This window comes from Haemorhous mexicanus, chromosome 1, assembly GCF_027477595.1.
Source record: "Haemorhous mexicanus isolate bHaeMex1 chromosome 1, bHaeMex1.pri, whole genome shotgun sequence".
Classification (NCBI taxonomy): domain Eukaryota; kingdom Metazoa; phylum Chordata; class Aves; order Passeriformes; family Fringillidae; genus Haemorhous; species Haemorhous mexicanus.
In genome coordinates, this window is record NC_082341.1 from 39,453,206 (window position 1) to 39,477,214 (window position 24,009).

General features: G+C 41.3%; 1 protein-coding gene across 2 annotated transcripts in view; it reads left to right on the forward strand.

Annotated features, from left to right (window-relative positions):
• The window catches only part of LRRC3B (leucine rich repeat containing 3B), a 44,587-nt gene extending 20,830 nt beyond the window's left edge, over positions 1 to 23,757 (forward strand). For both annotated transcript variants that reach the window (XM_059846519.1, XM_059846529.1), the window contains one exon: positions 22,495 to 23,757. In XM_059846519.1, coding sequence (XP_059702502.1) covers positions 22,660 to 23,439 — 780 coding nt within the window. In that variant the 5' untranslated portion in view covers positions 22,495 to 22,659 and the 3' untranslated portion in view covers positions 23,440 to 23,757. The remainder of the gene's footprint in view (positions 1 to 22,494) is intronic.
• The last annotated feature ends 252 nt before the right edge of the window (positions 23,758 to 24,009 follow it).

Genomic DNA, 24,009 nt, shown 5'->3' on the forward strand with positions numbered 1-24,009 from the left:
AAAAATCAAACATTATGGCTAGTGATTGTTACCACAAAACTGGTTGTTCTTGTTTCCAGCCAAAAGATAGTTAGCGAACTCCAACTGAAAGAATTATCAGGGTGTAATTTTGAGGAGGTGGAGGGAATTCGCTTACATCAATCTTTCTGTTTTGCTAGGTTTGTGAAGACCACAAGGCTTCAGTTCTCTAGGTGATTCTAACTTGCTCATGCTGATTTTAAATGATAAGGGGAAATTTGCAGTAAAGACTTGTCATGAAATTTGAGGAGTGAGTACCTTTATGCTCAAGGTAAATGAATAATCTCTTTCTGTTTTTAAGTACAAGTCCCAGCCAGCCCTCTTGCTGATGGTATCCTTTAGAACTAACCTGGGTTATTGTACGTGCAGAATGCAGACTGTGAAAGGATAGCAGGCAATGTTTTGGGGGTTATCTGTTTCTAAGGGGTGTCATGGTAGCTAAAGACAGCATAGAGTTTACACTCAGCATGTTCAACTTGTCTTCCAAATGCTGTGTTCCTACCCCTTTGCTGCCAGCCACCTGGGACCTGTTTTCACCTGGTAAATGTTTCTTGTGGCCGTTTGGAGGGTCTGCATGACTACAGTCCACAAGATCTTTCTTCAGCCTGGCAAACCATGTTTGCACAAGTTAGTGGCTAGGTGGTAAGGGTCAAAGCTGGGATTTCTCGAAAGTCTGTGAATTAGGTTCCTTCAGAGCACAGGAAAAATGTGAAAGAGGAGCATGGACTAATTCTGTTTAACAGCTTGTGCAAAATATATGTAGGAGTGTAAAGAAGAAACTGTCACTACTGAATCTCAGAAGAAGTAAATGTAAGAAAAATGTTTAGAATTCAGGGAAGAAGGAGAAAATAATGTGCACAGATATAATGTGACCCATCAAGTTCTTGTTCAAAAAGGAAAAATATTCAAAGGCCGTTTGGGAAATTTGGGTAGTTTTCAGTGGGCGTATTGTGTTGTATCTTGCTACCAGTTACCAAGTCTCTAAGTTTTTGGTGAGTGTCATAGTTTTGGTGCATACCACTGCAGCTTGCTGACTAAGGCTAGTGAAATTTGTTTTTACAATGAGAATGGGTATCCTCATAGGACATGGATATAAAGAGTTTGGCTGATTTATTCTTCACCTTTTGAGACAGCTAAAATGTTCATTACAAACAGCTTGTAAAATAGCAAAGAGCATTTTGTTGTTAGTGTTATGTGAACACAAATTTTCGGTGTGATTTTATATGAAGCAAACAGAAAAAAAAGTACAGCAGTTTACCCCACGTATTTGGCTTCTATCACTATAGAAAAATATTTGCTTAAATGAATGTGACTTCCGTTTGGTGTTATAAGGGAAAATATGTTTGTACTTCTCTTCTTCTCTTTGCCATACTGTTTAATCTTGCTTACTTTATGTAGCCATGCTCAAATATACCATATTATATGGTATTTTTATGAATTACATGGGCATTTGAATTTCCTCTGCATGGCCCTTTTCCACCACGAGAAAAGCAGTGAGCAGTGGGTTTCAGTGCTCAAAATTAATGACTGTGGGCAAGTATGTGGTGGGCTCCTTTTTATTTGGCTTAGTACCTAAGGGAGCTTCTCTTCAGTGTAAAACTTGTTGTTTTGAAGTGTAAAACCAAATTGTTCAGGTTTAAGAGGAATTTGTCTGCTATCAGTGCTATTACTGCACGAATTTTAAAGGTATTTCTGTTACTGTGAACTTGAAAATTCAGGTGGTAGTTGATTTTTTTTTCCCAAGGCAGGAACTGCATGATCCTGTAGGTCCTTTGCTAATGTGTGGAGGTTATCCTCATGGATGACTCCCTCGGTGGCTTTGGAAAAAGTCTGGTCAAGCAGAGGTGCCCCCCTTCTCACCTCCAGATTACCTGGACCTGTAGAAGCGTTGGGCAGAGGTGGTGTGCCTTGCTTCTGCAGTGCCTTCTGGTGCTTGAACTTTCCTTCAGAGCTCGGACTCCTGGGGGGCTCTGGGATTTCTGGGTTAAGCAAATAGCCTGATAGAGTGTTTGAATGATGCCAGGAGATGAAAACAGCCATGCTGGATCTGCTGGAAGATAGCAAGAGAAAGCCACACAGAATCCCTGAGCAAATGCAGTGACAGATACCAAGCACACCCAAGGGCTCTTTGTTTGTCAAGCTGAGGACCAACATAAAAAAAGTCTTTTTTCCTTTTAAGGCTACAGATCCCAACAGGAAGCTTCAGGGAAAACCTTGGTGGCTTGTTCCTGCGGAGTTGGGTTTTTTTCTCTAGGCAAATGTCATCTCCCTGTAGAGGGTTGTGAATTGGCCTCAGATGTTCTAAGAGAGTATTGTAAATGAAGGATGGAAAAATATATTTCCTATTACAATCTGCTTGACTGACATCTTAAAATTAATAACAAAAGTTGGAATTTTAGAAAGCTTGTTCCGTGGGCTTGTTTAATTTTGAAGCTTTCTAGCTACACTTTGAGGATTATCTTCTGTAATTTGTGTATAGAAAACAGAATGAAAGTTTCCCCTTGTTTTCTTGCCAGCTTGAGTGTCATTTTGATGCTCAAAAGCATTTTAAAAAAAGGCTCAAACTTCTTTTTTCTCTCTGTTTGTTTGGTTTCTTTAAGAGCAGTGTTTTTAAAACAGTTTGTATGAGAGTAGGCACCCAAGGTGATGTTTTATGTATTGAATTCAGTTAATCACTTAATTGGTCCATTAGGTTCTTAGGAATTTATTTACCTAAATAAATTGACTGCATGTAACTTGTTGTCATTTAAAAAACTTCTCCTTTCAAGAGTTTATAGATAAGTTTATGCATATTTACGGGGGATATTGTCATGCTGTCAATTCAGTAATTCAATTTGTTGACTTCAGTTACAAAAATGAATAAACATTTGCAGTTTTGGTCCTTTGCTTTTGGATGCTGGTGTGAGTTAAAAAAGAAGAATACTATTTTGATTTAGAGTCACAGAGCAACACAGTAATTGTGTCTCTTCAATGTTAGTTGGCTAATATAACCATTTCTCGGGAAGCACTGTTCTTGAGGAAATGAACATCATTTCAATTAATGCTTTACACCATGTTCCTTTCAAATAGTGTTTTTAAAAGAGAATATCTGTAATTGGATCTGCTTACTTACTGTAGTTGTAGTGGAAACTATACTCAATGGTAAGATATTTCATAAAATCTGAGTGATAGAAAACATCTACAGCCAAGTTCTGTTTTGGCCTATTTGTTTATAACTAACTCTGTGTTGCAAGTGAAGAACCCCATGAATGGCATCTCTTCTTTACAGACCACACAGGTTGTACAGTCATATGTAACATAAAGAGGAAAGAAAAATGTGCATCTGTAGGATTTAAGCATTATGCTGCAAAGCCTAGAATTACCTCTGTCTTAAGTTCTGCTGCTTTTGAGTATTTTCTTCTTGAGCTGTAGATCTTTCAGCTGTTCTGTTTAACTTGATTGGAAGTAATCATGGAATGGCTGAGGCTGGAAAGAATCTCTGGAGTTTGCTTAGTCCACTGCCATGCTCAAGCATGTTGCTCAGAGCTATGTCCACCAGACTTGGATGGAGATGCCACAACCTCTGTCAGTAACCTGTTCCAGGTGTGACCACCCTCACAGTAAGAAGAGGGAAAAAAAGGAAAAGAAATTATTTTCTTACTTTCAGATGGAGTTCCCTGTACTTCAGTTTGTGCCCATTGACTCCTGTCCCTTTGCTGGGCACAACTGGGAAGAGTCTGTCTTTATTATTGTCTCCCATCAGTTGTTTATACATACTGATGAGACTTGCCCTGGGCCTTCTCCAAGCTGAATAGTCCTTGGAATCTCAGCCTCTCATAGATCAGATCTTCCAGTTCTTTTATCACCTTTGTGGCCTTTGCTGGCTTGTTTCAGTCCATGTTTTGCACATACCAGGAAGCCCAGGACTAACTCAGCTCTGTGCAGAGTTAGTGGTGTCTCCCCGGGGCTGAGTGGAGGGGGAGGAGCATCCTTAACCTGCTGGTGCTGGTCTTTCTAAAGCAGCCCATGATGCTGTTACCCACCTTGCTGTGAGGGCACACACTTTGTGTCCTGCAACCCTGATGTTTCTCTCTGCAAGCCTGCTTTCCAGCTGATCAGGCCCCAGCTTGTAGTGATGCCTGGAGTTAACCATACCCAGGTGCAGAACTTGGAATTCACCTTTGTTGAGCTTCATGAGGTTCCTGCCAGCATGTTCTCCAGCCAGTCCAGGTCCTTCTGGATGGCAGCACACCCACCTGGTGCATCAACTGCTCTTCCCTGATTTCTGTTATCAGCCAGCTTGCTGGAGATTCTCTCCCACCCTCCGGGCTGGTTGTGAAAATGTTAAATGATGTTGGTCCCAGTACTGACCCCTGGAGTGCTCCACTTGTGATGGGCCTCTTGCTGGACTTCGTGCTGCTGTGCACAGCCTTTTGAGCCAAGCAGTTCAGCCAGCGTTCTCTCCACCTCACCATTTCCTTATTTAGTCTGTCCTTCATCAGTATGTCAATGAGGATGTTACGGGAGACAGCATCAAAAGCTCTGTTGAAGTCAAGATAAATAACATTCACTTCTCTCTCATCTCAGCAGGCAGAAAACTATTGGTTGGCCTTCATAAATCTATGCTGACTATTCCCAGTAATTTAATTTTACTCCATATGTTAAGGTAATTGTTCCCAGATTTATTTGCTGATCACCTCCCCAGGGTTGGAGGTGAAACTGACCTGCCTGTAGTTTATGGGATCCTCTTTTCTTGAAAACAGGACTGGCTTTCATGCAGTCCTCAAGAAATTCCTCTGATCCCTATGATCTTTGAAGGATAGTTTAGAGTAGCCTCCTGTTAACTTCAGTCAGCTCCCTCAGCACTGATGGATGCATCCCCCCTGAATCCTGGGCCTTGTGTATGTCCAGTGTGGTTAAATGTCCCTTTACTGGATCCTCTTCTGCTGACACCAAGCTGTTACCGCTCCAGCTTTTCTCACTGGTTACAGAGCCCTGGGTTTTCTGAGCACAGAATATTGAAGGAAGAAGTACCCTTTAAATTGATGGCCTTTTTCCTAGTAGTCTGTCTTTCCAGGGACAGATTCACTTAATGTGCTTTAGATACAAACCAGTCCTGTGCAGAGTGCATGTATTAAAAAAATTTAGAGTCTGTTGATAGACCTGTATTTAAATTAAGCTGTTAATGTCTTTCCATGATTACACTAAAAAAGAATTCTGTCCAAAGCAGTATGAATCTACCAAAAAGGTGTGAGTTTTTACTGTGTGCTTCTTTCCTGTGTTGACTTGGCTGAGTGCTGACTGTGCAGAGATGTGTAACAGGAGTGACTACAGACAGTGCAGCGATTTCAGAGATGGTTTTCATGTGTCAGAACAAGGGGAATTAGTCTGCAGTCACATTCGTGTTGCCATTGAGAGCTGTCGTCCGTGCTTGAGCACGGTTGTTTTAAGCTTGCAGGGGTGTAACAGTCCCAATCTACAAGTGTTTATGTGCAGTTGTCAAATGGGGAGAAAGAAGGAGGAAAAAAAAAAGCAAAGCTTTTATTTCCAGCTCAGCAGGAACCTGACAGCTCCTGAGCTCAGCAGGACCAGAAACTGCTGCTTCTTGGGTGAAGCCATCAGCCCGAGGCAGGATTTTGGCTCCTGTCTTCTTCTGAGCTCCAAGTCTGGCAGCAGTCTGGGCTCACGGGTGCAAAGCACAGATCATCCCTTTGCTGCTGAGTATGTGCCACTGATGGGGAGCAGAGATTGGTCAGCCCTGCCCTCCAAAGAGACATGGGGCATCCACACTGAATGGAGTGAGAGCTGAGCAGCCGCTCGTCCTCAGCAGTGTTCATTTAACTTTCCAGCATGGCTCCACCTGATTTAAGTTCATCATAACTTTTTAAAAGCCTTTTCCTTTCTTAAATTCCAGAAACAGCCAGTGACTCTCAGAGGATTGCACAGCACTTAGGACTCAGCCTAGCAGCACATGGAGATCTGCCAGGCTTGCTCCTCCTCCTGCATGGAAGCAAGAATGGCTGTGCCTGGGAACTGTGGCCCTGCCTCAAAATTAGTGGGAGGCTGCAAATGTTGCAGTAATTATTCCCAAGAGTAGCTGTACCAACTTCTGGGCTGCTTTCTGCTGGCACTGCTACACAAAAAAGGTTGTTTATTTTCCTCAGCATATCTGCTGCTGTCATCACATCTTGTGAAGAATTGCAATGTGTGTGTCTGTTCGTGGTGGACCGTTCGTAACACAGCCCACATCAGGTGTCTCCTGTGAAAACACATTGCAGGACCTCACCGCAACCATCTGAGCTTCTGCTTCAGATCATTGCTCAGCTCCTGAGTGTGAGCCCAGCCAAGCAGCATTCGGTGGGGCCGCCTTGTTCACCTGTTCATAAAGAGCTGCAAGGAAGCAGCTTCTCTTTGTTTTGAAGAGAGCTGACTGAAAGCTCCAGAAGGAGGAACTGATAAAGAAAAAGTACCATATTTTTAGAAATATGGTCGTTTTAGACAGAAAATATTTTTAGACAGAAAAAATGCCAATGTGGTTTGTATTTTGTATTTTGGTTGAAGTTTTTCATGTTGTATAATGTTTTTAATTTTTCCAAAAATTTTTAAAATTCATATTTAATAAAACACGTATGTTCCAGTAGCACTAAATAGCCATTAAAATTTTAGTAGCTGTATTGATTGATATGGGTGCTATGAAAAATGCAGCAGAAATAAAAAAACTATTTAACTGAAAGAATGCCACTGTTTAGGAAACGATACTAAATTTTTTTTTTCCTCTTCATTAAACTTCAGGCCATGTCTGTTTTAATGAGTAAAGGAGGGTGTAGCATTTTGCCTGGGAAATACTTGGGTAACCTTAAATAAAGTATGTACTAACATGTTATAAATAGAGTCTTTTTTCCTCTCATTTTACTACTAAAATTTATTCTAAGAGAAGCCTAGCTATTTATTTTGTTATTAATAAATAATTGCCTTACTAAGGCAGATGTTAAAGTCATTGATGGAGAACTAATAATTCATTCTTAATGGAGCTTTTTGCACAGCCATGAAAATAACTTAATAATATGAAATGATGATGTGGTGGGTTAGTACTGTAGATGAACTTGGAAGACACCTCCTGGATTGATGGTTGACTTGCCCACTCCTCCCTGTTTGCAGAGGTCTTTGCCAAAGTGCATTTCTGTGTGCAACTTTGAAGAATTCTAGAGGGGCTATTTGCAAAATCACAGCTTTTTGGTGAAAGGAGAGAGGTTGAATATCTTAATCAAAAGGAAAGCAGACCCATCATAGTAGCTTTTCAAGGCTGTTGAGGCTCGTGCCCCACGGAGCCACGGGCTTGCCTGCCTGCAGTGTCCCTGCTTGCCCTGGTGCAGCCATGTGGTGGTTGGTAGCACACACTGATGCTGTAGCTGTGGGTGTCTCCCTTTCATGTTCTGGGGACACTTTTGAGCACAGAGCACTGTGGGAGCCCTGGTGCTGCAATAATATGTGGCTGTTGCCACTGTGGACACCCTACTGTTGCTCACATATCATGGATCGGTGTGAAGATGGGTCAACAGCACTGTGTTGACTGAGGTTTAACACTGCTCCTCAGGTTAGCAAAAGTTTTAAATGTGGGATTGCAAGCATGGGCTCTCCTTGCAGCTGGAGGAGATGGAAGATTTGTCATTTTCAGAAAGCATCCTTTTGGGGTGCTGCAAACTGTCCTTGGACCAGAACAAGTGTGTGGCACCACTTCATTACAGAAGCTTAATCTGTTTGTTGTGCTTGAGCTAGTCTGTTATCCTCACTGTCCAGGGAGGAAGGGCAGGGTGGAACTGGAGGATACCTTTGCCAGACTGAAAGCAAGAAGGGAAGCAGTCAGGAGTGCAGGAGTGCTCAGATCTGAACCAGCTTATGAAGATGGCTGCGTGTTGCTGCAGCACTGTGGCACTGCATCTATGGCAACTAAGGAAAGAAGAATAAGATAATCTTTCCTGTGATGGGAAGCACAAAAAAAAAGATTTGAAAATGCTGCTCTCAAGTGATACAGTTTGGTTTACTTGTCGTCGTGGTGGTCTTCATGGTACATAACCTGGGACTCGATACCAGTGTTTTTTAGGCCATTTGGACATTTTGGATGTCCTGGACTCCTGACTTGTATTCACATGGGGAAATTGAATGCATAAGAGGTAAAAGTGCCTTCAGAAAAAGGAGGACAGTTAAAAGGGTGCTTTTCATTATTGACTCTCAGTGTGAAGATGTGTAAATATGAGGAAAACTATTTTTTTTTCACCATACCAGTGCATATCTCCCTATTGTGTTAGTCAGTAGAATGCTGCTGCTGCTGAGCTGTTTCATGGTTTGTCATGTAGCTCCCAGAAACATGGTATAATTTATAGAACTTGTTAAGGCTTGGCAGTTTTGCTGGGCTCCAGGCTGTAAGGAGTTCACCCATGGGCTTGTGAGCCGATGTGGTCTCTCATGTGAAACTCCCACATCTGGCTTCCTCCCTTCATGGTGGCTGCACAGGCCTGAGATTAACTTCTGGTTCTTTTTATTCTTTGCTATTCCTGCAATTCCACAGGGTTGTCTGTCAGCCTTAAACTTTCCTGTAGGTACCACTATTCTTCTAGCCTCTGTCTTTTTGTCCTTGAAGTAGTAGTCCTCTCAGTGAGACAAAGGCTTTTCTTTGTAGCTGGGCCATCTCTGTAAGAATCCCTGAATCGTAATATTTGCTCCTGACAGAGGAAAAGAAGTGGGTGAGTTGCTTTGAACTCACATGCTTTTATTTGGGCCAAACAAAAGAGCAAACCAAAGAAACAAACAAAAAAGAGGCAAGTGACAAATAAACAGATGAAAATGTCTTAATTTCAAAAGAATATCCATTATTTATTTGCTTTGCCATTACATTTCATTATTTCTCCATTACTTTTTTTTTTTTTTTTTTTTTTTTTTTTTTTTTTTTTTTTTTAAGAAATTGTTTCCGGAGAGGAAATAGAAGTCTCGTTTCACCAACCAGTGCCCAGACTATTTTGGGAAGGTGTGACACAAGGAGCGCTTACTGGCAGATAATGCCACCATCATAGTTGTGCTGGACACACCTCACTGAGAGTAGCTGTTGCTTCAGGAACTCGAGGACAAGCAGGCAAGAAGGAGGGTGTATGTGTGCCAGGCACAGATTCCCCTTGCTTTGGTTTGACTTTTATACATCTTACTAGAAATGAGTGGGTTAGTGACTGGGCAGGGATCGCAGGTGACACACTGGGGCTTGGCATACCAAGGAAAACCTGAGGCCACTTGGTCTCCTGTACTGAGTGAAGAAATTCAGCTTTATGGCTCTCCTGGACTTCTGACTGAAATAAGACTGGTAGTAAACAACTTATGTGCTAATAGCAGGGTGCCTTATCGTGCAGGTGGTTTGGAACAGAAGTGAGTGCCTTTAAGCATTGTTTTATGGTGTTGTGCGTTTCAGACTGAAAAATGGCCACAAGCTTTATTACTTCAATGTTAACACTTTTTCATTACTCTGTCCCTCCCCCCTCCTGCAAACTGCTGCATTCATCCATTATAGTGACTCTTGTTTCCCCTTCACCTGGCATTTTTCACAGCGTGGGGGACGTGGGTGGCAGGAGGGACAGCTGAGGACATAATGGACCTCATCTGTTGCCGAGTGAAGCCAAAGCCCAGGCAGCCGCCAGATTACCTGTTGAGGTACCTTGTAGAGCCCTCAATGATGACAGCATCCCTCCTGCCATTTCTGCTGGTTTCCAGTGACCTGCAAGGGGACTGCACCTCTTATGAGACCTTTTCCCATTAGGTTTTTCCATCCTCCCTCCTGCTCCTTGATGGCCGGGTCTTTGCAGTGCAGATGTTATCCATCCTTTCCCAACCCTTGCAATCAGCTGTTTTCATTGCACTTGCCACTGAGGGCTGTGTGCCAGGATGTTTTAAAATTGGGAAACAAGCAGCCATGATTCACAGAATCGAATTTGCCCTGCTTTCTCCTGCAATGTGGAGAAATGGTGTTAGAAAGTGTTTTTTTAAAAATCCTATTCTTATATTCTCTTTCCCATTCCAAGTGTGTCAAGTTAAGTTTATCTCAGTGCCAGTACCAACAGTAACCATAGTTAAATTAGCCTTCCTGTTTGCTCTGCTTGGGTTTCACTTTTCAACAAGCCTTAGTAAAATAAATGGTGCCCCACATGTCTTTAAATTTCATTATCATGACCTAACTTAATTTGCTATAAATTATTTCTACCTGAGCTTCTTCAGCTGCGAACTTGCAGCCTCGAGTGTCTTGCTTATTGGATCATTGCCCAGCTAATCACGATTTTTTTTTTCCTTCACAATTCCTGCTTTTTGTATCACCTAGGTCTGCCAAAGTCAACTTGGCTGTATAACCTCAGAGGGGATACACACACAGCTGATACATTCTTGTCTTTAAAATAAGGGTTTTATTGAAACAAGTTTCAGTCTGTTCCTGTTGTGCTCTAGTGCTACTGATAAAGACCTTTTTTCCTTTAGTGAAAATGTGACCTCAAGGGTTTGTTCTCTTCTTGGAGGTAGCCATTGCAACACTTCATTTTGGCTCTTCCTTCCTTTTGTTTTCTCCTTGGGAAAAATGACTGGCTGGAAGATCTGTGCACACTCAGTGTCGAGCAGCTGTGCCTTGCTTTTGTTTTTTGCACAGCTAGGTTCCATGTCTGATAAAGGCTGGTGCTTATTTCCACTGAGAAAAGGAGATTTTTTTTTTTTTTTTTTTTTAGAGATGTTCCTTTCATTTAGCAGTTGGTGATAATTTTTATTTCAGTGCTGTGAATGTGGAAGGCTCGCTTGCTTCTCACCAAGGTGATGAGCTGCTAACAGGCTAAAGATTTTTGCTGAGTAAGGGTCAGGGAACCCTTAAAGGATTTCAGACTGCAACCTCAAGTTGTTATAACTACTTGCTATCATCATATGTATGTCCTCAGAAAAGAAACTTAATACAGCAAGTTTTATTATGACTTTGGAAAAGTACTACTACATGGTTAAAAAAAAAGAAAATTACCTGACTTCCTGGGAAGCCTTGGGGATGCTCCAGAGCACTTATTTCAAAATGAAAACATGCTGATTGTTGCTTAGATGTAACACATGTAATTTGTACAGTTCTTTAATGGCAGCTGAGGGCCTGATGTAACTCACCAGCAGATTAAAAAATAGCCAGTTTGTTTAACTTTCATTTGGAGAAAGTGGTAACATGCAGCTCTTGCTGATGATCAGTGGAACATTATCTTTCAGTATAGCCTTTCTTTTGAAAACAGACACTCTTGCTTGGCATCTGGATCCTGGTGGAGCAGATATGTCTGCTAGGGTAGTTTAGCTCCTATGGTGATTGTTGATACAGGGTGCTGCAAGAGCAGTGGGCACAAAAGGTATTGCCCTGGGCGCACAGAAGTCTTCTCAGTTCAGACATGCTTCAGTCTGACCTAAATTTTTGGGCTCAATATGAGGTTTACTGGTAAAATGACACGTCATTTGGTAGGCAGGGGGTCAGATTAGATGATCTTAAATTCTTAATTAGGGAAGTGCTGCCAGCACAAGATGGCATTGAAGCTTTACACTGCTCGATTTTGCTTTCTTGGGAGATCCTCACCTGAAGCAGGGGTGCAGAAGTTGTACTTGGACTAGTTTTTTCCACAGCCTCTAATGGCAGTCGCAGCCAGCAGAGCTAAAAGTGGGTCCTGATGGGAACCTGGTAATCATGTTTCCATGAAAGTACAAAATCCCTGTGTTTGACTATTCCAGGATACCACATTTTGAGCTTTTAGAGTTATAATGATACCGAAATATAGAAGGAAAATATATTATTAGAACTAAAAAAAAAAAAAAAAAAGAGGTAATTTTCTCTGGCAAACTAATGAAAAAGAAATTACAGTTATTTTAAGCTGTTCATGGATTAAAATATTAGAGGTGGGGATGTTTTTTTTTGAGTAGTTTGATACAGTAGGTTATGATACCTTTGCTTGACACCTTTGGTGCAGAAATGGAAGTGTGGTGTTGTAGATGTGCTCTTGGCTCTCTCAGCTATGCAAATGGCAGTGTGCAGGTGTAATAGCCATTGGCACAGCAAAACCAGCATTACTGATCAGCCAGTTTCTTTGGCAAGGTCAAAAGGCTTGCAGCTAACTCGGTGTGTCACTTGATTGTAGAAGGTCACTTGAAAAGTTGCTTAATTGCTTATTGATCTCATAATTATTCCATACTTGCTGTCTCTTTTGCTATTTTCTGAATTATATTATAAGTCACAATTTTAATTTCATTAGGACAAGCTTGTGGTTTTGTGGTGTTGAGCATTCACTTTTAGGTTTAGAGCTTTTAATTGGAACTTTCAAACTTGATTGGTTTCTTTTATATGCTGGTACACATTTTATTTTTCTTGCATTTTTCTAAATGAGTTACTCTACTTCTGCAAACTTCTTTAAGGTCCTGTTAATATACAGGTAGCATATTTCAAAGCACAAGGAGCTGAATTTATAACTGCTGAGGTACTATATTTTAACTGCTGTCCCTTTTTGCTAATTTGTCTTGTGGGGTTTCTCTCCCCTTTAAGATTTTTTCAAAGTAATTGCTCTGGAAGTATGTTCTTTTTCTTGCTAGTCTCATCTTGTGTATTATTATTATTCAGGTTGCTTCATTTTAGTAATAGCTTCTGCTGGCTTCTTTCCTTTCAAATTCTTTGTGCCATGAATTATTGCTCTGTGTTTGTGTCACTGGGAAGTTGTGCAGGAAGAGAAGCAGCCTTGACTTCCTGAGTTTTAACGCTGCGGGGTAATCTAGACCCAGTAAAAGCAAGAGTTGGTGAAAGTGGGTGCTGAACTGTCACTGTGGCACTTCCTCTGCTCACATCTGTATTTCCTGTTGGGCTGTCTAACCCAAAAAATGTTTTCAGCTGTGGTGACCTGTTGTAGTTCCTGGGACAGAGGGTCAGCTGGGAAAAGCAGCGTTCAGCCATTCTCTGCTTTGTTCTCCTTCTCCCTGTCATGCTTCGGAGTCCGCAGCACCTCTTGCAGCATTCCCTGGTGCCCAGGTGTCTGCTGCCAGCAGCTGTCCTGCTGCTGCCTTGGGCAACTGATGGCAGCTTTGCAGAGCCACCAGTGTGTCCCTTGCTGAACAGTCCCCTCAGGTCAGCATGCTCATTTCTGCCTTGCTGACTTTATTATTAGCACAGCCTCCCCAGCCTAGTTACAAGCCCTGTCTTCTACTAAGTTGCAGGAGCATTTGGATGAACCTCAAATGAGCCTAAAGATCGTGGTACACAGAACCAAAGAAACACCCTTAAAAGTGGAAGAAGGGTCTCTAGGTGGTCTGAATCTTGCTTATCTTTGCAATAGCCTTAGTTCCTTTAAGGCCTGTCAGTTTCTGACAACACAGTTTTGTTAGCAGGGGTTAGATTTGCACTTTGCAAAAATAGAATGAGGTCTTCAACTGGGCAAGGACACCATCTGCAGTCACCAGATGCAGTTATCAAGATTAAATTGCAAGACTTGCCACTGATTATGCTGGTAATCATTGAGGTAATCAGTGTAATTATCTTGAGATCAAGACAAGATTTTCTCTGATCTGATGGATTCTGCCTAATTAAGTTGAAGGAGCATCCATCATTAACTACTGGAAAGAGTATGGCTCCAACTGGGCACTTGTCTGTTTCACTTTGATCATGTTATTTTATAATATGGGAGAAAAATAAGTCAGCAAATATTGTGAAATTGACATCTTATGATGAAAGCATTTTCCATTGGGTTGTATCAGATTTCTTGAAAACATATAGCATTCCTTATTCATGAAAGGCTCCTAGGTATTCTCCTCATAACCAGACTTCAGAAAAGACTTTAGTCTGGATCTCTTTACCCAAGGAAGATGAAGCATTTCCACTTCAAGTTATTTTAAGCTTTCAGTGTATATTTTTTTTACTATAGATCATGTGGAGGATTGACTCAGCTGCAACTGGAAAGGATTTGCTTGCCAAATAGTATGGTTGTTGATGTTTTCTCAGAAAATGTGACTGAGACTTGGTAGAATATAATCCCAAACTCTGATGCACACTAATAATCTAGAAAAAAGTGATGAGGCTTTGGAGAGCTCTTCACAAGTAGTTGTGTGTGTGTTGGAGCATTTTCCTTTAGCATCTGTAATGGGGTTCTTCATGTTCTTAGATAAAAAAATCTTTTTGCAAATGTGTTTGCTGAGCAGTAACTGGCATATCTTGAGCCTTTGTTCATTTCTTCTATAGGTTGTCAAGACAATTTCTTCTGAATATAGTGATAAATGATGTTAAGGATTATCATGTGTATTACATCTTGTGCCTTTCATTTTTTACTTGCTTTATGTTGTAACTATATATGCACTATAAGTGTATGTAGCATTTTGCTTTCTTTTTCAAATGGCATAGGTGTGCACACAAAATGCTGTTTACATTTCCCATCAGGGTGTATTGCTCAGGGAAGGGACAGGAGCCGTCTGCAGTCTACGTCAGATGAAGAAGATGCTGGAGATAACAAAGAGAAGTAGGCAGCACTGAATACCTTCTAAAAAGCAGGTGATTCAATCTTTGTTAAGGCTCAAAAGAATGAGGTCTAACAGCATCCCCAGCAGCTTTAATTTCCAGCAAGTTACCAAATTTCATTCCAAGAAGTGTGTTGCCACAGAATAGTTCCAAGAGCAAAGCATCATAGGAGATGATTGGTAATATTTTTTCTGTCATCAATCTGTTATTATATCTGCTAAGTTTCACACAATTATTTATCAGCTGAGAGCTGCGAAATAATTCCTGACTTGATGTGAAAAGGGAAAAAAGTCAAATACATTTTTTAACAGGAACCGAACCCATCAGTCCTAAAGTGCTGATTCATTTGCCCACACAGTATAATTAAGATGTTAATCTGTAATAAGGAGTGATACATTCAGTGATTTCACAATCAGAAAGTAATTATAGCCTAAAATGTTCATTTGGCTCTCCTCAACCATTTTATTACTCTGTGACAGGTAAGGGAGGGCATTCATAGCTCAGGATCTGTAAACCTTTACCTACACACTTTGCTTGTACAACTGGGAAAGGTTTGCAGTTATATATAGATGCCTGTACTGCCATCCTGGATGTTTTTTGGGAACAAAATGTTGATTGGCATTCTGAGTCCTGTCCTAGGGGAGAATGTTTCAGTTTGAGTACATTTGGTGTTTCATTAGATAATGAATCCATTATGTAGTTTAAGTTCAGGCTCACACTGATTAATCATGACATTTCAATTATTCATAGAATCAGTGATCTTTTGCACCCCTTTTTTCCCACCTCATTTGCCATTGGCTCCTATTAATTTCTCTTTTTGCTGCTTTAGGATTTTTCATCTTGCCATATTCTGAAATCCTGAAACTCTTCCACTGCTGGAGACTTTAATCTGGGAATTTAAATGACCTGGCACCTTGCAAGCAGGTCGTGGTTTGGTGCTTCATAGCATCTTAACTGCCCACTTTCAGGGTGGCTGAGCTGTGAAGCAGCCAGGCCTCCATGTTTGAGGAGTGACAGGGAGAAATGCGTGAAAGACACAGGTTGTCCTGGCAATCCAAACCAGGTTCTTTTTTCATCTGCTAAATGGAATTTCCTCATGTTGTCCTGGAACCATGGAGAGGGTTGAGTTGCCTGACTCGCAGTCCCTCTGTGCCCTTGGCCATAGTGTGCTAACAGCACATAGGTGGCATTGTTTTAAAGGATTGTACTGTTTGTTTGGAGGAATTCACCCATGCAATTTGATGTTCTATAGTGCACAGATAGCACAGGGGTCAGAAGTGGCTGCTGCATTCCCCTTTGGGTCCTGCTGCTCCTGTCCAGCTCCAGCTTTCAAGTATGCTCACTTTTCAGCTCAGTGCCCACTCAGTCAGTCACATTGCCATGGTGTAGTTTTATCATATATCCATAGGTGTGTGAAAAAAAAACCCTCAAGTTCTTACTTTTACATCAATCATGTGTTTTTAAAATGTGTGGGCTGATTCAGCCTGCAGATGTTGGTGGAGCCAGGCAGGACTTGATGGAGGTTTTTCCCCAATGTGCACAGAGTCTGCTGACCTCCAGAGGCTCAGATCTCTCAAACCTGTGCACAGGACAGCCCAGTGTGCAGCTTACTGGGAGGTCTGTATTTACCATTAGTGTAAGATTCATTAAGGGTAGGAGGTATATGAATAGTTCTTTCTCCAAATATCTTCTCTGTTTTAACTCTTCCTAAATATGCCATTAGCTGTTAGTGGTTTGGGAGTAGTGGTGGCAAATCTCTTTCTTTGGGTTCAGATAAAATTGTCCTGTCCTCTAATGAACTGGACTTTTCAGGCTGGATAATCACTTTTCAGGCTGTTAATTTTAGCTTGTAATCTCCATCTTACGTCTGTCTTGTCAATACTTATTGCAAGGTAATATTTTTAGAGATAAAGTAGTATATGGCTTTTTATGACAGTGGGAAAAAAAAAGAGGTATACAATGTCATCAACCACAACTCTATCAATGGGGGATAGCAGGGCGGGGGGTGTGTGTTTTATAAGCAACAGACTGGCATTACAGGAAGCAGAACTCATGAGAAATAATGTATTAGAAAGGGACATATTTTCTGTTTCAATGGTTAATTTGCTAAACCTGATGTAACCCAAAAATACTCAATATGGCAAAGTTAAGACCTGTTTTAATAGAAAATAGAAAACTAGATTTATCAATGAGGATCTTTCTATAAACCAACGTAGTCAATGTCTTAAAGGAGGGAAAAAGTTATAATAATGTCAGATCTTTCAAAACTATAAAGCATCTCAGTAATTTTCTGGAAGTTAAAATAATGATCTTTTTCAGTGCTCCGTTTAATGGATTTTTAGTTATAAAATTTTAATATTTATTCAAAGTGCAAGTTTGCTTTAAAGATGTCTAAAAAAGGATCCCTGTAGGAGTCTCATTTCCTGGACTTTTCTAATTCTGTATCAAAATTCCGATGCTGGCACAGAAGAAAGTTGTTCGTCTGCAGGGTAGGACTTTACTTAGACCAGGCTTGAAAAGTTGAGCTCTTTTTCAGGGATCTCCTGAGGGCTTACTGGGAGATGAGAGCTTCCTTTGAAGGCAGTAGAGCTGCCCACAGAAATAGGAGCTGTCTCTAGATTCATATATGAGTTGTATGGGCTGTGTGAGAGGAGGATGGGAGGCACCCTGATAGGTGCAGTGCACCTCTGATGTGGGGGGCCTGCACTTGTTTGTGGGGATACCTTCAGTATTAACTGAGAACTCAGTTATGTTTGTTGTGAACTCTGAGATCCCAGGGATTGTGGAGCTCTGCAGTGCCATTTGGGATCCATTTTCAAATGAGGGCTTCTCTGGGTACTGTGCCTAAAGTTAGTAGCAAAGTCACTTAAGCTTTACAGCTGTATATCCTTGGAAGCACAGTAAGCCTAGGCAGGTGAATTGTGCATCAGTCCCTATGATCCACATTCTTAGGAATCTGGATTGTACATAATTTTTTCCATTTTTTCTGGTGGTTGAAAAGTGACAGACCAGACAGATTGAGTTACAGTCATGATGCAGCCAACAGCTCACCCCCTGGGGTTGAGCCATTGGCTTCTTCCTTTTCCCTGTTCTGATCCTGCCTGCTCACTTGAGCACATCAGCTACAGTAAAAAGAAATTCCTTTCTAATCATGGAGCCTTCAGTAACCTTAAGTACAAACTGTGTGTGCAGTTGCTGAGCATTAGTATTTAGCTATGACCCCTTTGACATTGCTGGAGTAGTAGATGCAATCTTTTTCATCAGTGGGTCCAGCTTTGAAGAGAAAGCAGAGAGCTGCTGCTCATTCTTCCCATCAGTGTTTGACAAGCAGGCAAAACAAGTGAGGATGCTGTGTGTGAGTCTGGGGGCTCTTGTGTTGGCATGTACCTGTGTGATCCTGTTCTACAGACTTAATTTGTGGCACTCATTCTGTGATTTACAACAGGAATCTTCCCATAAAAACATTTATGTTAAATACATTAGGTCATGGTTTTGTCTTTATGTGTGAGATCTTGCTTGGTGAAGAGCTGTCAGGAGAAGGGTAATAGTCTTGATTTTTCCTCAAAAAAAATGTTTGGGAGTTCACCTGACACTGTAAGAATTCAGGTGAAATTCCAAGTAGAAGTGTTGTCATACTGGAACAACTTGAACAAAGACATTTTACTGTCACAGGTTATTTTTGTAGTGCTAGGAAGTAATCTTTGAAGGATCCTACTAAAATATAGATACACAATGCATGGAGAGGCCGTCTGCTGAACAAGTAGGAGTAAATCCCTCTCTTGCATCTGAAAGATACAAATTTGCAGGAAGAGTGTCATCAACAAGTGGCTCCCCTGATTTCACCTGAGGGTTTAGGGGGTTGTGTGTGTGGGTGTGTTCAACATACTGTAGGCAGAATACCTCTCAAGGCTGGTTGTAGTCTCTGCTTTTGAGTCCTCTGAGAGCAGTGGCTGGCTTTCAAGTGCAAGGATTTGGTGTCTGTTCCATTCTCTTTTATGGAGGCAGGGGACGTGTGAGTACTTGGGTGATGACCAAAGATGCTGTGTGGACTCTGAAAGGCTCAACGCTGCAGTAGAAACCCCTTCCCCTAGTCAGACAGCTTTAACTAAACATATATATCTTTTTATGCATCGTTTGTTATCTTAGCATTGCCCTAAACATCAAAACATCTCAGCATGTGTCATTTTTTGGCTGTTCTGTGTGATGGTTATAGGATTTTCTATCCTTCTATACCTTTCAGTGAAGACAAAACAGGATAAATTAATATTGCAGGCCATCTTGTCCTGGACTTTCTGTGTGACTTTCTTGAGTCTGTGGAACCTTTTTCCATGTCGGTAGTTGGAGGCACCAGTGCTTCCTCACATCACTAGTTTCTTGTGGGGAGAAGTTATTGTTCAGTTAGATAATTTAGTAGTGTTGCATTCAGGAGCTTAGATACAGCACCTTGTTTGCAGTAAAGACAAACACTTGCAAGTACTTGACACCTGAAGCTCAGTAGAAATCTCACTATGTACTGAAAGCAGTGTGCTTTTCCTGAGGATTTCAGGATTTGTACATTTTCCTACATTGTTGGATGTAGGCACTGAGTGAATGGTCTTGGGGGAACTTAAGAAGAGGAAGCCTTGGAAACCTGTTTAAATTGCAAGACTGTAAAGAGCTCTTCTGTGCAATCTTTTGTCTGTAGTATTATTCCCCTGCAATATTGACTTGGTGTTAAGGTATTCTATGTTTGTACTTATATTTTAGAAATGTGCACAAAAAGCCTTTTTATCCCATGGTGCTGCAAGTGCTCCTGGTCTTGCTGTAATTTCCCTGTGCCTTTGTACACTTTAATTTCTTTTTTTCTTTTTGCTTTATTTGCAGATTTATAATTAATTCACATATTTATTTTAATTCTTTGTCTTTCATCTCTTTGTCTGTAGTCATTACTGTTTCTTCTGGGATATCTCTACTGTGTTTGTTCCAACTTTGACACCTTCTTTATTTATTGTGTTCCAAGCAAGAGGAAATTAGATATAGCTCAAGAAGCCACAGATCTTCCTACTGGCATTAGAAATGTGTGAATCCTAGTTTTCTTTTATTTTCTTGCAGTCACTAGAAGTAAAGTTCTTGCTCTAAGTTTATTGTTGAAACCTAAACCTCAGATATCCCTTTGATTGTATATTCTGAAGCAAACAAAGCTCTGTTTACCCTGACTGATGTGGTTTACCCTGATCATTGTGTTTCTTGTGGTTAATTTACTGGGAATTTGCTGAGCTTTGTTCTTATTCAGACAAGTTTTGTTGAGTGGGTTGTTAATTGCAGGTTTAAACTTGTATTTGCTCTATCTAGCAACTTAAAACATTGTGAATTCTTTCCTCTCTATATTAATTTACTTAGTTAGGCCTTTAGAAGAGGCACTGCTTCATTAAACACTATCCTGTTTAGTCTGTAATGACTCTACTTCTTCCACTCTAAGCACATTAATACATTAAATAGTTTCATTTGTCTTCAGTGGGATGAGGATGTTCTACAAACGAGCTTGGGGCCTCTTTGATTAATGCTTTTTTTTACACCATGTTTTTGGTGGTGTAACAGTGCTGTGGAAGACTCAGAAGAGTCTACTCTGTATTTCCAGGTTGACTGGGTTTTTTTAGCCAGTGAAGCAAATTTGATATTCATTTGTCACACTGTGATGAGAACAGTATCGTTTTTGTGCTTCTATAAAATGAAGAACCCGAGACTACTTCAGGTCTTTGCTCTTTCCCCCCAGTCCCTTCCTGCAGCAGAGCTCCAGTGCCAGTGGTGGGAAGCCACTGTGTGCAAGTAGTAGGTGATGAGATGATGCTCCTTCTGTGGTGATGAGCTACACCACTCCTCTTCTGGTGCAGCAACACAGTAGTGAGACACATGAACATGAAGGGAAAAGAAAATAGGTGGCTGTTTTTCCAGGGGACAGGCTGTCCTGCCACAACACCCAGGGCTGCTGGGGGGAGCAGCAGATTGCCAGCTCCGAGTGCCAGGGGGAGCAGCTGCCAGCTCCAGCTTGGCCTCCGAATGGGCTGCACATTTTAGCAAGTACTTAGCGCTTTTGGGCAGGCTGGGAAAAAACAACTTCTGGAGCTTATCCCCTCCTGTGGCAGATTTCTGTCTGGTCTGAAGAGCAGGCACTCCAGTGACCAAAGGGCCAAAGGGAGAAATGGGAAGGATGCACCCACTGCAACAGGGATCTTTCATGTAAACCCTGTTTTTTCCACAGAGGTGATGAAGGATTTCATTGACTCGGGAGGTGCTACCTCACCTCTCTTTCCTCAAAGGGAGCTTTTCATGCTCTGCTTAGTTCCCTTCTAAGCAATTTCACATTTCCAGGGTTAACTTCACAATTTCTCATTTCCAACAATTACATTTCCTTTTAATTTTAGAGTAGGAGTTTTATGGAATCCAAGTGTAAGCTTTCTGTTTAGGTTCTTGGGCAATCACTGATTTGAACAATGGGTAAGTTGAAGATTAGAGGTGACACACTACTCTCTCCAGTAGTTGCAGTGGCTATGCTGAGCTTGTGAGCATTCCCAAGCCATGGAGTAGTCACAAGTAATGTACGTGCCGTTAAGATTGGTTTGAGTTGTTTTATTTTTCTTTTCCTGTGGGGTTACTGACATACTGAACCTCAGCAGAGAGGGTTAAATAGAACTTGAGCTATGAGTTTGAAATTATGCTTGACACATGCAATCCATATTACTGCAGTGTGTCAGCAACTGCAGTTGGTATGTCAGTTGTGCAAGTAAAAAAGTGATTGCAATGCAATTTCTTCTTTTTCATGTAAAATCACATATATCCTCCGTGCAAGGATTTTCTTGCTCAGTGGGCTACAGTGTGGATTTAGAAAAAAACATAATTCATTTATATGTAAATACAACCTGAAGGCTACACATATCTGAGCTTCTACAAAGACAGAGAGCATGTGCATGAAAACAAATGGACCTGTTGTTGTTTTAAATTCATAGTTTACCATAATAGGGGTGGTGGTGGGGAGGAAGGGCTGTCTTTGAAACCATATAGGTCAGCATTTCAGACTTCTGTATCTGTATTCTAATTAAAGGGGAAAATGGAAAAGCTTCTGGATGTTTGCTATTTTAAAGCCAGCTTGAGGGGGAAGAAGGAGAAACAGTATTTTTCATATGTCCTATTAGCAAATTGCATGCCGTGAATAAGATATTGTAGTGTTTGGCTTGTATATAGGTTTTGTGAGTTTTATTATTTGTGAGTTTTGGAGGGTGGGGTATGTGAGTTTTTGATAATTGTTCAATTTCTTTTTGTTACATGAAAAGAAAATTTTCAAAAAAACTGGAGGTAGAAATTATGTCTGTGGCTCTCACCAAATGCTGGGAGGTACAAGAAATCCAGCATTCTAAAGCAAAAAAGAAGGAGGGGGAGACAAACAAGGAAACAAGGAGGTGGTGTGTGATTGTGGTGTCTTGTAGCAGCATTTGCTTTACCTGATTTTTGTTCCTTGATATAGTAAAAATATTTCCTTGCTGAAGTAGTTGGTCTTGGACTTAAAATAGCATACATTATTTTGAGATAAGTTCACATTAAACACCACAGATTCCTCCCTTAACCTGTCACTGTTGCTGGAGATGCGAGTCTTAGCTTCTATCGATGCATCTTCTACTTCAGCAAGGGGAAATGCAATTTAGTTTTATAGCTGTTTAAGAAGAGTCTGTGATAAAAGCAAACCAGTGCCTTCTCTAATAAGTATTAAAGACCAAACCTGTGCAATTTGTAGTAAGTGTACTCTATCCTCTTAAAAATGTCCTGGGGATTTATGCACTAAACTCAGATTAATGCTAATAGGAGTTACTTAAGAAAATAAATCATTCCTTTATCATGGCATTTCCCTTTAATATCTTTTTATTTCCATTTTTTTTTTAATGAAAACAAAGGTAGAATTTGAGTTTATGGTATAAAGAACCTTTTTTCCTTCTCCTTTGTAGGCATGCTTCTAAGAAGCGTATTGACCATAAGGAAGCCCACGTGCTAGTAACCAGTTTTTACTAATCCCGCCGAAGAAGATGAAGCCACGTTTCAGCTTTGCCGATCCTTTTCCCACCCTGTCGGCTGAATGAGAAATGGTCGTGTGATTATGCTGACAGCCCAGCATGCATTTGGTAGACCTGTGGTTAACTCGTTCCCTCTCCATGTGTCTGCTCTTACAAAGTTTTGTCCTCATGATACTGTGCTTTCATTCTGCCAGTATGTGCCCAAAAGGCTGCCTCTGTTCCCACTCCGGAGGTCTGAACGTCAGCTGTAGCAATGCAAACCTCAAGGAAATACCCAGAGATCTTCCTCCAGAAACAGTCTTACTTTATTTGGACTCCAATCAGATAACATCTATCCCCAACGAAATTTTTAAGGACTTGCACCAATTGAGAGTCCTCAATTTATCAAAAAATGGGATTGAGTTTATCGACGAACATGCCTTTAAAGGGGTGGCAGAAACCTTGCAGACTCTGGATTTGTCCGACAACCGGATTAAAAGCGTGCACAAAAACGCTTTCAACAACCTGAAGGCCAGGGCCAGAATTGCCAACAACCCCTGGCACTGTGACTGCACGCTGCAGCAGGTGCTGCGGAGCATGGCCTCCAACCACGAGACGGCCAACAACGTCATCTGCAAGACCTCTGTGCTGGACGAACACGCGGGGAGACCCTTCCTCAACGCTGCCAACGACGCCGACCTCTGCAACCTCCCTAAAAAGACTACTGACTACGCCATGCTGGTCACCATGTTTGGCTGGTTCACCATGGTGATCTCCTACGTGGTTTATTACGTCCGACAGAACCAGGAGGATGCGAGGAGGCACCTTGAGTACTTGAAATCCCTGCCAAGCAGGCAAAAGAAACCAGATGAAGCCGATGACATTAGCACTGTGGTATAGTATTCTGAATACAATGACTGCCTTTGTGATGGAAGCTAGAGTTGGATGACGCTAAAACCAGAGGTTTACTTCTAACGTTCATTGTAAACATTAAGACTTTTGGGGCTTTTTTTTCCTGTTTAACTGAATTACGCCACTGTTGAGCTTTCTAACAGAAAGTTTTGTCCGGGTGGTAAACTTCAATTATTTCTCTGGTGGTATCCTAAAGCAAGTGAATTAATATGTAAACATTAGTTTAGACCCATTCCACTATTTAATAACGAAATTTATTTTTTTAATTTAAAAACCAAATAAAAGCTTAAATTTGAACCATGTAAAGCAGAGTAATTTGTTGATCAGAAACCTGTCCAGTGCCAGAGCACTCTTGGCTTGTTCAGTGCCTGTGAGGTAGAAGAGAGGAGCGATGATGAAGTGGGCTGTGAGAGGTCCAGGATTGGAGAGTGCCCAAAGGGCACATCTCACCCATGGGTGCAAGGTGAGCAGCTGGTGAATGGTGCCCCATTTTGTGGGCTGCCTGCCACGGTGGGAAAGGGGCACAGTGAGGGCAGAGCAGAGTGCCCTGACTCTGAG